Source organism: Akebia trifoliata, chromosome 11 (genome assembly GCF_017979445.1).
Source record: "Akebia trifoliata isolate Shusen 1 chromosome 11, ASM1797944v1, whole genome shotgun sequence".
Classification (NCBI taxonomy): Eukaryota; Viridiplantae; Streptophyta; class Magnoliopsida; order Ranunculales; family Lardizabalaceae; genus Akebia; species Akebia trifoliata.
In genome coordinates, this window is record NC_141385.1 from 38,643,281 (window position 1) to 38,659,093 (window position 15,813).

The 15,813-nt window shown below is 33.7% G+C and overlaps 2 protein-coding genes across 3 annotated transcripts; both read left to right on the top strand.

Moving 5' to 3' along the window:
- Positions 1 to 3,441: 3,441 nt before the first annotated feature.
- On the top strand, positions 3,442 to 6,125 carry LOC147391557 (F-box only protein). The gene is made up of 2 exons (XM_086457846.1): positions 3,442 to 3,635; positions 5,814 to 6,125. Exons 1-2 carry the CDS (start codon positions 3,481 to 3,483, stop codon positions 5,932 to 5,934), a joined length of 276 nt encoding a protein of 91 aa, XP_086313972.1. The 5' UTR covers positions 3,442 to 3,480; the 3' UTR covers positions 5,935 to 6,125.
- Positions 6,126 to 7,708: 1,583 nt separating this feature from the next.
- LOC147391558 (plasma protein) lies at positions 7,709 to 12,725 on the top strand. Of its 2 annotated transcripts, none has more exons than XM_086457845.1 (7): positions 7,709 to 8,089; positions 8,173 to 8,285; positions 8,369 to 8,483; positions 8,597 to 8,712; positions 9,516 to 9,704; positions 11,165 to 11,307; positions 12,253 to 12,725. In XM_086457845.1, the coding sequence occupies exons 2-7, from the start codon at positions 8,185 to 8,187 to the stop codon at positions 12,432 to 12,434; spliced, it is 846 nt and encodes a 281-aa protein (XP_086313971.1). In that variant the 5' UTR covers positions 7,709 to 8,089; positions 8,173 to 8,184; the 3' UTR covers positions 12,435 to 12,725. The 2 variants fall into 2 exon arrangements, with proteins under 2 accessions (XP_086313971.1, XP_086313970.1); XM_086457844.1 differs by having other exon boundaries at positions 7,713 to 8,089; positions 8,184 to 8,285.
- The last annotated feature ends 3,088 nt before the right edge of the window (positions 12,726 to 15,813 follow it).

Genomic DNA, 15,813 nt, shown 5'->3' on the forward strand with positions numbered 1-15,813 from the left:
ATTAGACCCGAAACGAAAAGTTAGGTGAAATAGAGTATCCATTTGTCAGTTTTTTAGTCCGGACAGTCAAGTTATCGTCGATCAAAACAATAGACAAAATACCGATTTTGTCCCAAGATTTATATAAATAAGATTTTTTTTTTAATTTTTTTCACTATTCATTTTCATTTTAAACGACCCAAAATCAGCCAACCCATTTTTAAAAAAATCTTTTTTTCTTCGATCTTCCACCTCAGATTTCTCGCAAACAACTCGTCGTCGACAACTGACGTAGAAGGAAGAAACGTCTGTAGTCGCGTTCTCTACAAAATCCACCCAATCTCTTTCCATTTCACTTTCTCTTTCACCCCGTATCATTAAAAATCAGCCGTATATATATACGGGAGTTTCGAAACTTCGACTCGGATTTCGTCTGTTTCAGGTCAAACCGTCTTCTGTCGCAGAAGGGAGAAAAGACGATGACGTCGAGATCTTCGAAACCACCGGGTTAGATTCGAAAATTAGCCTTCTCGAACTTCAAGCCATTTCGATTTTTACATTGTTCATCTTGATTTTCGCGTACGCGTTTCAATCATCTCGCACAGAGATAGTAAAGAACTCTCAATTTCTGTTAGTAATCGTAGATTGTGAAAATTGCATTTAAAATTTTATTAGAAATTTGTGGTGAGTTTTCAAAAATATAGAATTTAATTGATTATTTCAAATTCACGTCAGAACTTGCATATTTGATATGCTTAATTGTATTTTATAACAAATTACACATGCGTAAGATGTTTCATCGGGTTATTTCTGTCAGTTGGGTCCTGTGCACCGCTCGGACCCCGTTTTAATATAAGTTTTGTACTTTTTCAAGGTTTTTGATAAAAACGAACTTCATAGTTAGAAAAATGATTTATTATTCAATTAACTCATATTGAATTGATGACTATCAGAAAGTTAATATTTTATTTGAGAAATTGAAAACTGTAAAATTCGAAAAAAGAGAAAAATAATATGAAAACGGTAAAATGTCAGAGTCATACCCGAGGGGTGATGTCTGCATTTTACATTGTTGTATTGTGTGTAGGTTGGTGAACGAATATCCAGGAATAATGTTACTGGTTGCATGTTTATTTACTTTCTGTTAGCGTAAGGCGCTGTTTACTTTTCCGTTCTATTATTTATTTTAGGCTGATTAGGCACACTTGCATGGTAGGAAATTGAATATCCATTCTCAATCTTGTATTGCTAATTTCTCTTTTGTTTTTAAATGAAAATAATATATATATATATGTAATTATTTTGTGAGCTGTTAAAAAGTCTGTGAATGCTTGAAGGGATAGTGCGTTATATCATCCGGAGTGGTGTACTATCCTAGGATGTACGGTAAGGACCACCAAGCTCATACGTGGTATGAGACGCGTATGAGAATGGAGTTACAACTGGAATCCAGATTTATTCCTATCTATCTTTACTAGTGAACTTGTAATGTAAAGGTGGTTGTATACGAATGGTTTGTATATTTGAGAATCACATGTACGCCTGATAGGCATAGACGAAGATGATTAGTCAGTGATTACTAACAATCTATAGTAGTCGAACGTTCTGACTCATCGAAAAGAAACCCATTATTTACGGTCACATCAAACAGCCAGCCTGAGCCAGATAAATGGTCAACCAAATGTGATAAATGCAGTGACCAGCAACAAAATCAAGAACTAAAAGCCAATAAAAAATTGTAACATCATGTCCCGACTGGGAGCGATCCAGTCGTGAATCCCAACTCTCTAATTCCACTACTCCACTATGTGTATTATGTATATGTTGCCTTATTTTAATATATAAAATGAAATGCAAGTCTAATGTTTTCATTTGATCAATTAGATTTGTATAAAAAAAAATGCTATAATGAGTACTATTAGTTGATGTAATACCATTTTCAAAATATTTAGTTGCTCATCCCTGACTATATGTACCAGTTAATCGTAGTTTCTTTTGTAAAATTTTACAGATTTTAAAATGATTTAGTATGCTTATTCGTTCATGTTAGAAGAAGTTATTGGCAGAAATTGTATTCTTTCTTACTGGGTAACCATTGTTACTCACATTTTCCTTCTCCATTTTTTTAGTTTCAGATATGAAACTTGGCAAAGCAAATATAGAGCACGAGTGAGAATCATCTGTGGGTTAGATAGACAGCTAGAGTTCGTCACTTGGTGAGTATTGGGGTTATAGCCCCTAGTGGTGTTGATTGTCCAAAAGTAATATATTTTGTTCTGAGTGTTATGACTTTTGTTAGAGTGAGAAATATTTGTATAATCCTGTATTCTTGTTATTCTTCTGTACTCTGATATTTCGTATGTTATTAGATGTATATAGGCTTCCGCTAGTATTATATTTTGTATGTATATATACAAGATTGTATGTTGTTTATTAGGTACAGGTTGAATCACATTGGAATGCTAATATAAACAAAGGAGACCATGCCGAAATTTTGAGGTGCCACCTAGTACTTCGAAATCTAACATGAGGATTTGTGTTAGCGTTTGATAGGACACCACATATACCACACCACTACGATGAGGGAGATGCTCGGAGCGACTTTGAATTAGTGAGACAGAGTCCATCAGAACCGTCCATTGGATTTTGACCGCACAGGTAGAATTCATGTTAGGTATTGGGGTGGGGCGGATCTAGGATTTCATCAATTAAATAGGATTTCCCAATAATTACATAGAGAGAGAGAGAGAGAGAGAGAGAGAGAGAGAGAGAGAGAGAGACATGGGATTGATGGGCTTTGTAGCCAAATCTTATCGTATTTTCTCTGATTTTGAAGAGTCAATCCACTATTCTCATTGTTACATCGCTAATTCTTTATGTAAACATCAAACTTGACCTAAAAAATCTCATTTTACAATTATAAGGCACATTTTTTTATTCCTTTTCCTATTAATAAAGATCACCATCCCATTAGGATTGCGTTTCCTCTTTAATCGACTTCCTACAACATTGCACTCAACATTACACTGACGTGGCAATGTGCACATGATCATAGGTTTTGTTTTTCACTGTATGATTGTCAAATTGCCGTAGGAATCCGGTTTAGAACCACTTTCAGATAAAATTCAAAATCTTATTAGTCATTGTGCCAAGTGTAAGTTGATGGAAGATGTAAGGACTTGTATTGAACCATTTCCAAGATTTGGCCCGAATCCGACTTTGAAGTTTTGGAGGAGTCCCTCGCAAGTTGTAAAAGCTTTTTGGTTTCATTTCACACCTCTGTTTTTTTTTCACTAATATTTGGGATAATCCTTGGATACGCCACGTGTCATCTAAGGGAAAGGGTTCCATCGAAATTTTGAAGCGTTTTTTCCATTTGCAATAAACACAAAATAATGATGCCACGTGTCGGATTTTGATTAATACAATTTTATTTTCTCACAGAGCAATTATAAAGTTTTTTAACAAATCCCAGGCCCCCAGATTACCTGAGAGCGAGAGATGGAAAAGAGTGAGAAAGCAGAGGAGCAGAATAGGAAGGTTGAGAAGCTGTGCAAGCGTTGCAAACAAACATACAATATTTCTTCTAACAACCCTTCTTCTTGCAGATTTCATCCTTCCTTCTTCGTTTCTCGAAGGCATGATGATCAGAAGAGGTACCAAACCCCTCCTCTCTCTACCTTCTTCAGAAGCTTTAATTATTTTTATTTATAGGAATTCGAAGTCATGATGGGTTCTGAATCTAAAATGCAAAATGCTAACTCCTTTTATATATGACTTATGGATCAATTGTTTATTTATACCTGAAATCAACAAACCCATATTCTATTTCTTATGATTTCTTATAATTACTTAAGTGTTTAATCTTTCTTTTTGAATTTTGATATAAACCTATAGATACTTTATGAATCCAACAAACCCATATGTTATATTTATTTTTTCATTGGGTGCTCGTTAATTTACATTTTTCATAGATATTGAGATCTAATTGTCTCAATTTACAAAGATTTTATCAGGAAAAAACACACTATGAACATTACATGATGAATGCTAGCTTCACGGGTTTCCCAGTGATTGGGTTTTGGTTGATGTTGACGAGTAGTTAAAATTACACTTACATTAATTTGCATTTTTAGATGGAATCATCATTGAGGATTTTATGAAGGTGATATAAGAATTCTAACATTATTCTTTCTTGGATTCGAGAAACAAGAGTACATTTATTGTGTTGGATGGAATCCTCGAAAGATGTTAGACCCATGAGTTTGGTGATTAGTGCCTATAAGACCATTGCTAAATTTTTGGATTCAAGATGAAAAGGGGGGGGGGGGTGTTCTTGGTTTAATCATTTATACTTTTCAAGGGGTTTTCATTCAAGGAAGGTGAATCTTAGACGGGCTCCTTATTGCTAATGAGTGTATCGATTCCTGGTATCATAGGCAAGCCTTTGACTATGTTAATTGGGGCTTCTTTCATTATTTGTTGGGTAAGATGGATTTTGGGCTGGATTGGCAAATATAGATGAAAATCTTTATTTCTACAACTTTGTTCACTATCTTGATAAATGGCTTATCTGTTGGACATTTTAGAATTTTCAGGGTGTTGAGACAAGGTTGGCCTCTATCCCCTTTTTCATTTTAAAATGGTAGATTGGTAGTAGAGGTGTTAAGCAGACTATTACATAAAGCGGGGAATGGTGGTATATTAATAAGTTTTCATCCATACCCCAAAAATACTTGTATCAAAACATGAAAATCAAAGAAAATATGTACTCTTTCTTGTGTTTAGAGAGTTAAGTAAGGTCAGGTGCTCTCTGTAGGAATAAAGGGTTACACAGAGAAGCGAAGTGGATACTGGATCTTTGGTTTTCCCTCTCTTGAATCTCAGACACACTAGTGAAACATGGGAAGCTGTCCTAGTGTTTTTAAGAGTAGGAGTTCGATAGACTACATGTATCCCTTGGTTTGGATCTTTTACTTTAAATGATTCATCGTCATCAACAACAAAGCCTCGTCCCAAAAAGTTGGGTCTGCTGATCTAATCTTGTTCATCTTTTCAATTACGCCCACTTTATGAAACCAAGGATCCGGGTTGTCAGAGTTTTTTTTTTTTTTTTTAAACATTTCTTAACTACACAATATTCAGCTCCATAAAGCATTACTGGTCTCACTTCCATCTTATAATTTTTTTTATTTTGTTTTATATGCATGTCACATGGGGTTCTAGAAGCATACAACCACTTTAACCATCCAGCTTTATTTCTATGAGAAACATTTTCCTTTTATTTTGGTGGTATATGAAAATTTTGTTTGAAAACAAAGGATACCATTTTATTTCCTATATTTTTTACTATTTTAAGCACTAATAGTATGCATATTAAACATCGAGTTTCATAAACAACAACAAAGATTTATCCCAAAATTTGGGGACAACTAAACGAATCTTGTTCCTCCATTCCACTCTGTCGAGAGCCAAGTTTTGTGTTATTCATGAAAAACATGACTCGTCGGCAAAACACCTGATCATTAGAGGAGTTGGGTTTGATGATTTTGAAGCAAATTTGGAGAGGGTTTGAGTTTACAAGCTGACCAGTCTTTTTGTATCTTGACTCGCTTGGTTGGTCATCTTGTCCGACCTTGCTTTTCTTAATAAAATTTAGCTTCTCAAAAAAATAAGAATAATGGAAGCTGAGGCAGCACATGTTACGTGCTGTAATGGCCACGATCTTGTTGAAGGTACACACTTTAACGGCTTTTCGTGCAAGTACCATGTCCTTAACACTTTAAAAGACAAAGGATCTCTAACTGGTTATTTCTGCATGATATCTGTTGAAGGTACTATGAACTTGGACCTGATGATCCTCCCTATGCTGCGAAGTTCTACGATTGTTGTGGGGCTGAAGAACCTGATGCATCTGGCTGTACCGTTGATTTCCATGTCTCTTATGATGATTAAAATTAGTCTTTGATCTTCTTGGCTGCAGATGTAGATTAAATATTTTCCTTTATGATACCTTCACTTGATAGAAATGGTTTCTCATCTTAAAATCCAGTTACCTACCAACTAACCAGTACAGGGTATTTGTGCTGTCTATAACATTAGTAAGGCCATTAGTTTGATCCATGTATATATCTTTTCTTTTTTCCCCTCTATTTTATTTTTATTTTTTATGTGACTTGTGGTACAATAAAAAGAGGTTATAGAGAGGCCTCATTTGGGAACTTGGAGGCACTTTTATGGAACTCCTTATGTTGGGGTTGCAAAATTATCATTTGATGAGAGGTGATTCTTTGGCTTTAGTTTCTCTAGAAATATTGGTAATTATATTAAAGAATTTATAGTTTTTTACATTATTAATTTAATATCTTAGAAGCATTTGGTTTTTATTATTATTGGTTATTAACTAAATAAATAAGGGCATCATCATATGAAAATTAAGGAACTTTAAAACTTGGCAAATTCTCGCAAACTTAATAATTCAAATTTGAAAAGTGCTTTTGAGTGCTCGAGCTTTGCAAGCGTATACATGACATGACGAAAACCTACTTATAGGCATGCACAACTATGTTAGGGAAAATTAAAACCTATGATGTACTTTGTACTCTATTATCATCATCATCATCCTATTCGGGAAATTGATGCTTATTAGAATTTACTAACCCACAAACTTAATGATAACCTCTTCAAAGAAAGAAAATATATAACATGATTGTCCAATTGAAAGATTATGAATAAATTGTTGATAGTAGAGCTGGTCAATCAATCTATATGATAAACACAACGTTTGTCTTCTCCCAATGTTTATTCCCCATAAAAGTGGTTTAGATTTGATTTTACATGCATCTGGCCGAATAATTTTAATTTTATTTCATCTTCTCTCCTCCTTTACCATGCATATCCTCCCTTCAATTTTATTGCTTTTTTTTTTCTTTTTCTTTCTTGTACCATTTTTTAATGATATCTCTCCAATTTTATTATTTTTTCCTTTCTATTATTTTTTCAATAATATCCCTTCAATTTTATTGTCTTTTATCTTTTTACCAATTTTTAATAATACTCTTCTAATTTTGTTGTCTTTCTTCTATTACCTCTTAATCTTAAAGAGAACGACTGTGTAATAGGCATAGTTAAACTCTAGTATTTTATAAATGAAATAGATTTTGGTAGTCTTATTATAATTTATAATAAAAATAGGGTAATTTTAAATAGAATGGTGCTGTTGGAAGGAATTATATAGAATCATTGAACTGATGGTCATGCTAACTCTTGTCCATTTAAGGACACATGATCTATGCATTTTTGTAAATATTTTCGATACTGCCTCATTATATTTTCAAACTGGCGGCAGGGTCCTCCTTTATAAATAAATGAAAAATAATTTAAAAATCCTTAATTTTTCTATCCAAAATAATCACTTTTATACGACAACGTCGACAATGAGTGATGATGATAATAAGGGCATTGAAGTCATTTTTATTAGTTTATCAGAGGAGAATCATGACCTCAGTTTGAAAACATAAGGAGATAGAGGGGGCATACCAATGTACCATAGATCTAGCCTCTAATCCATGTTTTTTTTTTTCTTTCATCTGAAAGAAAACCTTGAACGTTTTTGCTATAAATTACAAATGAGGGTATTTAAGTCATTTTCTATTAATCTAATAAAATATACTAAGGTCAAGGAGAGATGCGGTCGGTTTAGAAAAATATATGGGTGCCTCAAGTATTCATCGAAACATGGAGGGGGTACGTGTAAATCACCCCAGCATTTTTTATGCCCCCTAGAACGAATTCTTGCTTCGTGGCTAAGCAAATCGAAGCGTGTGTACACTATGTCGATCGCCTCGAAGCTTTTATACTCGTCCAAACCCAAAGACGCAGCGCATCTACCGCACTTTAGCTTAGCGTGTTATTTTGCATTCAAGAGAAACTGAAGAAAAATAAGTGAAACTTTCAGCTCAGGTGTTTGGGAGATCGAATTGGTGAAAATGTGGGTAGAGCTTCTGTGTGGATTGGTGATCTATAAATTGTTAAAGCGATTCTTCTACGAAGATGACATCTTAGAAGTCGAAACCTCTGATTCTGACGCCAAATTCTTAGTCGCAAACAGGTTTTTCTCTCTCTCTCTCTCTCTCTCTATCCATCAAACCCTAATTCAGACATTTTGGTTTAGAATTTCTATTTAATTCTTAGGTTTTATTCAGAATGGAGAAGATTTATGGTGGTAAAGTGTATCTAGGGCTTCGAATTCCAGATGCAGACACTGGTTCTCGACAGAACATCGACATGGTTCTTGTCACCAAAGAGTAGGTTTCTCTCTTTCTTTTTGAAATAAATCGAATTCTTGTCCGATATTGAATTCTTATTACGAGAATTCTCTTTTTCATAGGGAAGCGATGGTGATCTGTTGCAAGAATTTCACAGGATTTCTGGGATTTGATACCGATGGAAGCTGGATTTGTAAAGGAGAGAGCAAACACAAGACAGTGAAGCACCCCGATCCTGTAAGTGATTAAGTCGGTTTGATCAGTTTTGTTCCAACTTGAATATTTTTAGGTATATAAGTGATTTAAATGTGATCCATATCTTTGCACTGTCATTGCGATTTGTGTTTTAGGTGGTGGAGACTAAAAGACAAGTTGCAATTCTTGAATCGTACTTGGAACAAAGGGGAGTAACATTTCCGGAAGGATTTGTATCTTGTAAAGTTGTACTCCCAAATCCTAATTTCAGGTGTGCCTTGTAATCTTTCTAATGGGTGGCATTTCCTTTCATCGAATGTGTTCTATTTTAGAAATTTGTTTTCTAATTTGTTGGTTCAAGAGAATTTTTTGGTATTCTTATTTTTCTATAACTATTTATAATGATTTAATTAACAAAGAAGATCCCCTTAGTTAGTCAACTTAATTTGGGTTCAATTTTCCATGCATTCCTGTCTAAAGTTCAAAAACTAAGTCACATTGATTATTGATGGAACAACACATAGGAAAAAGCCGTCATGTTTCAATGTTTAATGATACGAGCATACATTAAACTATTTTTAATGCTTAAATGAGCGAAAAATATGGTGGTTAGTTGAATAAAACTATTTTTTAACACATTAGAAAGATAAAATTTTAATTACATATTATTTTTTCAGACGATACATAATTTATATATATATTTTTTTGGATAAGCAAAATTTCATTAATATAGGAAAGCAAGGTCAGCTGAGGTGTCAAGCCAAGTGAACAACAAATACACAAAGTTAATCTCTCACAATACTACACCCCCCTCCCAACTTCCTACTAAGTCCTCAAATAAAACCCCTCTAAACTCCTTATAAGTTTTAGACCACAAAACCAACAGACCTAGGACTGAAAAAATAAGATCGGTACCGGTCAAGGACTTGTCGTCAAAGCCCAATGATAGTTAAGAAAAAATATCAATTGTAGACTTTCTTGGTGAAAATCACTGTTATATATATATATATATATATTTTTTTTTTTTTTCATGTACTTAAAACTTAGGTTTGTATTTCTATCCCATTCTTCTAGGGCCATTCCTTCAATAAAATTTCCATCGGAAGTCATCTTCTTTGACGAATGGATACAGCCAAAGCTAGAACCAAAGAGTTCGTTTTCTGGTTGGATTAAGGATGCATTTCGTGGAGGAAAGAAAGACATGCAGGATGGGATGCATCAGAAGCTTCATTTCATTCTCAACACAGCTCCAGTGTGGGATAGGTTTGTTTGGACTTGAACCTTAATTGTTTGTTGTTATCGTGCATGGTATTTTCATGAGTAAGTTCTGTACCTTTTGCGTAGACCATTGAGATGGTTTCCCTGCATTGTTTTAGTTTCATGATATATAACAAGCAGTTTTGTAGGACATATAAGTTGATGTGTTCCACCTAGGAGATTTTCCCCAAATTCTACCCTATTGAATGATTTTATAGAAGTGAAACAACATCAAAAAAAGCTTATAAGAAGGAAGGTATGATCATATGATTGAATCGGATCAAATTTAGTGTAAGCGCTCTTGAGGTGGGACCGAATCCAATTGTGAGTCCCACCCCTTTATGTTCCACATCTGCTTGTCTACTGTCAAGTGTGTTTACTTTTTGATTATCATGTCAGGGACTTTTATACTTTGTTTGCATTTTATCTTGAAAAGAGGGACGCTATGTTTGGTACCATGTAGCAACTAGTATACGTTATCATTAATTCATTATGTATATTGTGAAGGTACTTGCTAAATTGTTTAAAGTCTGATTATTGATACCATGACCTGGGTGCAAAACCAGCCTTCACCTACTAATTACTAACCATTAACCCACCCACTTGGTTTTCAGGAACAAAAATGCTATCATCGTCATCAAATTTTCTTGCAAGATGAAAAATTGGAAAAACATAATAGGGAGAGTTCAAACCTCAAGTCCGCCCCCCCCCCCCCATTTCCTTTTGTCATCTTAAGGCTCTTGTCTTGAAGTTGAGAAGCCCTCACACTTGGAACTCAAGTTTTCTCCCCTTTAAATCTTGTCTTTGTTAGAGAATAAGATGCACTATATTAAGATACATGAGATACACTGTATCATTGTTAGTGTATCTCATCACAAATGGAAGGTTGTGATGAAGGATATTCTAGAATATATATTGATATTTAGAATATATCAATTAGGATATTCTAGAATATTTATATTAGGTAGTTTTCATATATCTTGGTTGATGTAATGTCTATAAATACCCTACTAGAGCTTTTGTAAGAATCATCCAAGAATTATCAATAAAATTCATATTTCTACAGTCTTTTCCCTGCTGGTTTTCTCCCTCCAATGGAGTAATTGTTCTCTATCCTTGGAGGCCCTTTGATTAAGGGCATGAACCTACTTCCATCCTTACTGAACCACTTTATTTTTTAATATGTGCAAAAAAGGTTGTTTGATGTTGGGGTATATCCTTGAAAAAGGAAATTCTATACTGAGAAATTTTTGTAGAAGAGACTGTACTCAGTTTGAGGTGAAACATTTTTTTTGTTCACCTCTAAACCATAGCCAAGAGGAAATTGATAAATTTAATGTCTTCCTCCATTGGAACTATGAACCATACTTTTCTTTCTTGCTTTTCCCCTAAAGAATTCATTATCTTGTATAATGAGAAAGATTGATTTTTTTTTTTTTTTTTTTCTTTTGACTATTGTTGTGCAGATTGGAGTTGAAAGAAAAGAAAAACCTTCTTGGGGAATTTCTGGAGTTTAAGGGAAAGCAGGAAGACATCTTGATATTGAGAAATATTAAGAGATCGAAAGTTAGTCGGTTAATGATCCAGAAATCGACTATGTTTAATTTAGGTAAGTTTAAGTCATTAGATTGTCTGTTCTACCAATGAGACATTGGAAATAGTGAGTTAAGTTTGCTAAAGCTGATTTACATTTGATATCTTAATTCTAGGAAATTTATGCTTCCTGGTTTCACAAACATCTTATCCTAGTCCTGAGCCTCCCATGTAGTGTTTGTGTAGTAATTTCTGAAAATAATGCTTAAACTTCTTTTAGCACTCAGCAAGTCTTTCTAATCCTCATCCTTAACACATCCAACCTGATCTAAGTTTTTATTTTAGTTCTCTCATTCGTGTGAGTTTATAAACATCATTCTTACCTGTTGTGTCCCCAATCTCATTATCAATTTATTTTCTTCTTTTTCCAGCATTTACACAACCTTTTAAGTTTCCTCATTTTTAGTCATTTACCTAGTTTTGCAATCTATCCTATTTTCTCTAATGGTCCTTTGAATCCCATCATTCCATTACCAATGAGTGACTTTCCTCTTATATTTCTCAGAGCCTCTCTCACTATTCTTTTAATTGCTATTTCATTGTACCTCAAATCAATCTCTGCCTTAAAATAGTTCAATATTCCTTCTTTTAGAGAAGTGTGTTTTGATTTTTTGTTATAAGGAGAAAATACATAACTTGGACATAAAACAGACACATGGTAATGTCTGTACTTTAATACACTAATTTATTAACTATAATTTCATCATCATCATCATGTATGGATTGTCCAAGTATGCGGTTGGCAATAAGAGTAAATATCAAGTCCTACTAGCATCTGATGCCACCTAAGCTATATTTCCATTGAGGAACACTTCTCTGTACTTCTAGGTGGTCAGATCCAACCTCTTTGACTGTCCAGTCGAAACTGGTCTCACCTTAAATCAGTGGGATCATGATTCGTTACCCCAAAGTATTCCTCACTTGAGTGTCATTAGATGGCTTCAACTCTTTATTGTTGCAGGTCGTTCAAAGCTCCAAGTCTTTTACTCTGCTCGTGATTATCGAAGTGAAGGAACTTCAGGTTCTGAATGGAAAGAAGTAACGGTGAGATCAAGTACCGAGGTTCTATTTCAGCCCCAACATTGTGATAAAGTCCGTAAGTTCAAGCTCTCTTCTATAACTTCTATGTCACTGAGCGCCTAAAATATGCCTATGCCGCATGCTAAATACTTCATTGAGAGACTGCAGGAGGTAACACCTATCATATAATGGTTGAAAGTTTTCCTCCGCCTCCCTTTGTTTAGATTGTGCTTTAATTTTTTGTAATATGCTTGTATATATTACCACAAAGAAAGAATTTGAGTTGAGCTGTGTTACATCTCCCAAGTAACTGCCTCAGATAAATTAAACAAATCTGTACCATGAGTCTAAGTTTATAACTTTGTACTCCCTTTATATAGCCTGGTAAATATAATATGTTTTGAAAAATGGTTATATTATCGTTATAATGGTAACCCATTTCTTGTTATGTTATTATTATTTTTTTAATGCCACTTAATAAAGGGTGACAATGAGAGAGTCTTGGTGAAAGATGAAGAGAGTAAAGAAAAATTGTTGGTAATATAATATGTTTTGAAAAATGGTTATATTATTGTTATAATGGTAACCCATTTCTTGTTATGTTATTATTATTTTTTTAATGCCACTTAATATAGGGTGACAACGAGAGAGTCTTGATGAAAGATGAAGAGAGTAAAGAAAAGTTGTGGAGGTATTTCTAGAAATTAATGAATGAAGCTTTGAACTGAAGATGAAATGCCTGGGAAAACAGAGAAAACACATAATTTTGTAGCAAAGATAAATGATAAGCTTTAGGATTAAATGGTATTCCAAAACAAGTATGAAACTCATGAAATATTGGATTGTTGGGACTAAATTAGAGTTTCAATAGTATTTTGAAAACTACGATGTCAGATAAAGAGAGGAAAAACCCATAATACCCATATACAAGAACAAAGAGACATCATCAAACTTTTCTGTGAAATTATGGGAATGAGAGAGATATTGCTAGAGTTGGATGTTTGTTTTAGGATTATGCTTCTTTATTATATAATGGGGTTTAGAGAAGTGTCAACAGAAAACCTTAACATTGGGGAGCCGCTTTGAAGTTCAGAGTGCTTTATAATCAGTCCAACTTGCTAAGTTGGTTAATGATGTGGATAACTAAGGTGATATAGATTCTGGATTTGTTCTAGGTTAGGAAGAGTGAGGGAAAGGTTAATTAGGTGGTAATGAAGAAGAACATAAATTGTTATTATGGTCTCAATAGTTAAAGTCGATGAGTGTTGATCCCACAACTTGTTTTCTAAACCCACCTTCACTTACTAATTACTAACCACTAAACTATGTTTAAAAAAAAAGTACGACCAAGATGTAGTATATAGACTGCAACTTTAAAAGCATCCTGAAGTGATCATTTTTTTTTCTTAGTTTTATTCTCTATAAAGATGATAATATTGGTAGGGGTTGGGGTGCTCAGAATTAAAAGTGGATGTGTGTATTGGGAGTATTAGCTTTAGTTAGCTATGTGGCCGATGTACTTCAGTCATATTAAAAGGAAATATTATTAGCTACATTTTACAAACCTGAATGTTAGGCAATCAGGAAAGAATGTTCATAGGTCATGCTTTGTGAAATAGTATGATCCCTTTAGGTGTGGCAATGGGTCAAGTCATGCATATTCGTGTCGTGTTGAGGTAAGGGTATTATGAACATTTACCAAATCCAAACCTGACCCATTTAATAATCGTGTCAAAGCTTAAATCCAAACCTGACACATACATTAAATGCGTAAGCTGACCCGATGCATGTAAACTGTTTAATAAAATTATAATCTTAATTGAAAAAAATAAGTTCTATAACACCACCAAAAACAAAATACCATTACTAAAAATAAAGTCAAACAACTATAAATCAATATCTACTAACGTAAGTATCACGAGACATAAGCCAAGTTTCATCATAAAAAATGTATCATAACCAAGACGAGAAAGAAGAAAAAGAAAATGGGTAATTATTAGCCTAGTTTATCATAAAAAATGTATCATAACCAAGACGTGAAAGAAGAAAAAGAAAAATGGGTAATTATTTGAAAAATATTTTAAAATACCCTTTATATTTTATAAAATTAAAAAAAATGTAATATGAAAAAGTTTTAGGAATTTTTTGAAAAAAAAAAGGGTAATTAAGAAAACCTTTAATAATGATTGATATTTGTATACCTCCAATGTTTCATGATTTAAAACATTATGTTAACAACAAAATAACTAAACGTGTCAAAAATGGGTTTACATCCTTGACCCAGACCCAACCCATTTAATAATCTTGTTATACGGCTCGATGTTATTATCACACAAACCCAATTAGATTTGACCCAAGCCCACTAATTTCATGTCATGTTAGCGGGTCATGTTAAGATCCCAATCCTGGGTCGGGGGGTTAGTTGGCTGGGTTGTCTTGATGGGCTTTAAGGCTCGTATTGCATAGAGCGGCTCATGGGATACATGGATTCGTTGAGAACGCTGGGGCTGGGCTTATTTTTAAAGCTTGCTAAATTAATGTACATTGTAATAGCAAATATGCTTTAGGCCTAGCTTCATTTTAAAAGCTCAGCCCATATCACATTCTTGGGCTTGAAATTTTGTTAATTTATCGGTTTTGGGCTTGAAATTTTAGCAACCTCATGAATATGGGCATCTACAAGCAGTTGGGGAATTGCAAAAATACACATCCCTATTTTAGATCAGCACATTTTTTATCCTTCCTAAATTTGCATCTAAAGAAGCTTTTGAATTGGGGAATTACTCAAAAAAAAAAGGAATGTGAACGGAAGGTGTAGATAAAATCAAGATTTAAAATCTGGTTTCGAACCAATTTTCAATCAAGAAACAAAAAGTCAAGATGTTCCCAACCAAAATAACCTTTAATGTTTCACAGAAACATAATTGAACTTTGAATCATGGATAAAATTACTTTAAACATCCATTATTATGTTAAAATCTGAGACTTAAATCTTTGAAATAATCCCTTATAGCTGCACCTATCTCTTGCTTGCTTACAGATTCAACTGCAGTTCGAAAGGTTGATCTATTTCAGAATTTTCTGATCTACTTAATTTCTCATTGTCTTATTTATTTAGTTTTTTACAAGCCATCATCCTCATTGATATATACTTCTTTTCCTCCCATTTTATCTATATGGTCACAGTATACATATACCATCATCCTCAAAGCCTAATCCCGAAGATTTGAGATCATCCATTCAGTTATATCCAGAGCGACTGAACGAAATGAAATTTCTGATCAGGAATCATGTTGGGAGGTCGCAGAATTTGACATCGACTGTTAATCTGATGCAACCAAAACTAATTTTGTTTTCAAAAGCTAAAGAACATCATTTCTTTTATCTAATATACTACAAGGTGGCATGTGCAAATGCACATGTATTAGAAGGGTTTATTTGTAATTTAAAATATTAATTAAAAGGAATTTTTGAAGATTATATAATAAAAATTATATTTTTG

Coding starts and splice junctions, on each gene's coding strand:
- LOC147391557 (XM_086457846.1), top strand. CDS start 3,481: ATGGAAAAGAGTGAGAAAGCAGAGGAGCAGAATAGGAAGGTTGAGAAG. Junction 3,636..5,813: donor AGGCATGATGATCAGAAGAG/GTACCAAACCCC, acceptor TATCTGTTGAAG/GTACTATGAACTTGGACCTG.
- LOC147391558 (XM_086457844.1), top strand. CDS start 7,968: ATGTGGGTAGAGCTTCTGTGTGGATTGGTGATCTATAAATTGTTAAAG. Junction 8,484..8,596: donor CAGTGAAGCACCCCGATCCT/GTAAGTGATTAA, acceptor TTTGTGTTTTAG/GTGGTGGAGACTAAAAGACA. Junction 8,713..9,515: donor CTCCCAAATCCTAATTTCAG/GTGTGCCTTGTA, acceptor CCATTCTTCTAG/GGCCATTCCTTCAATAAAAT.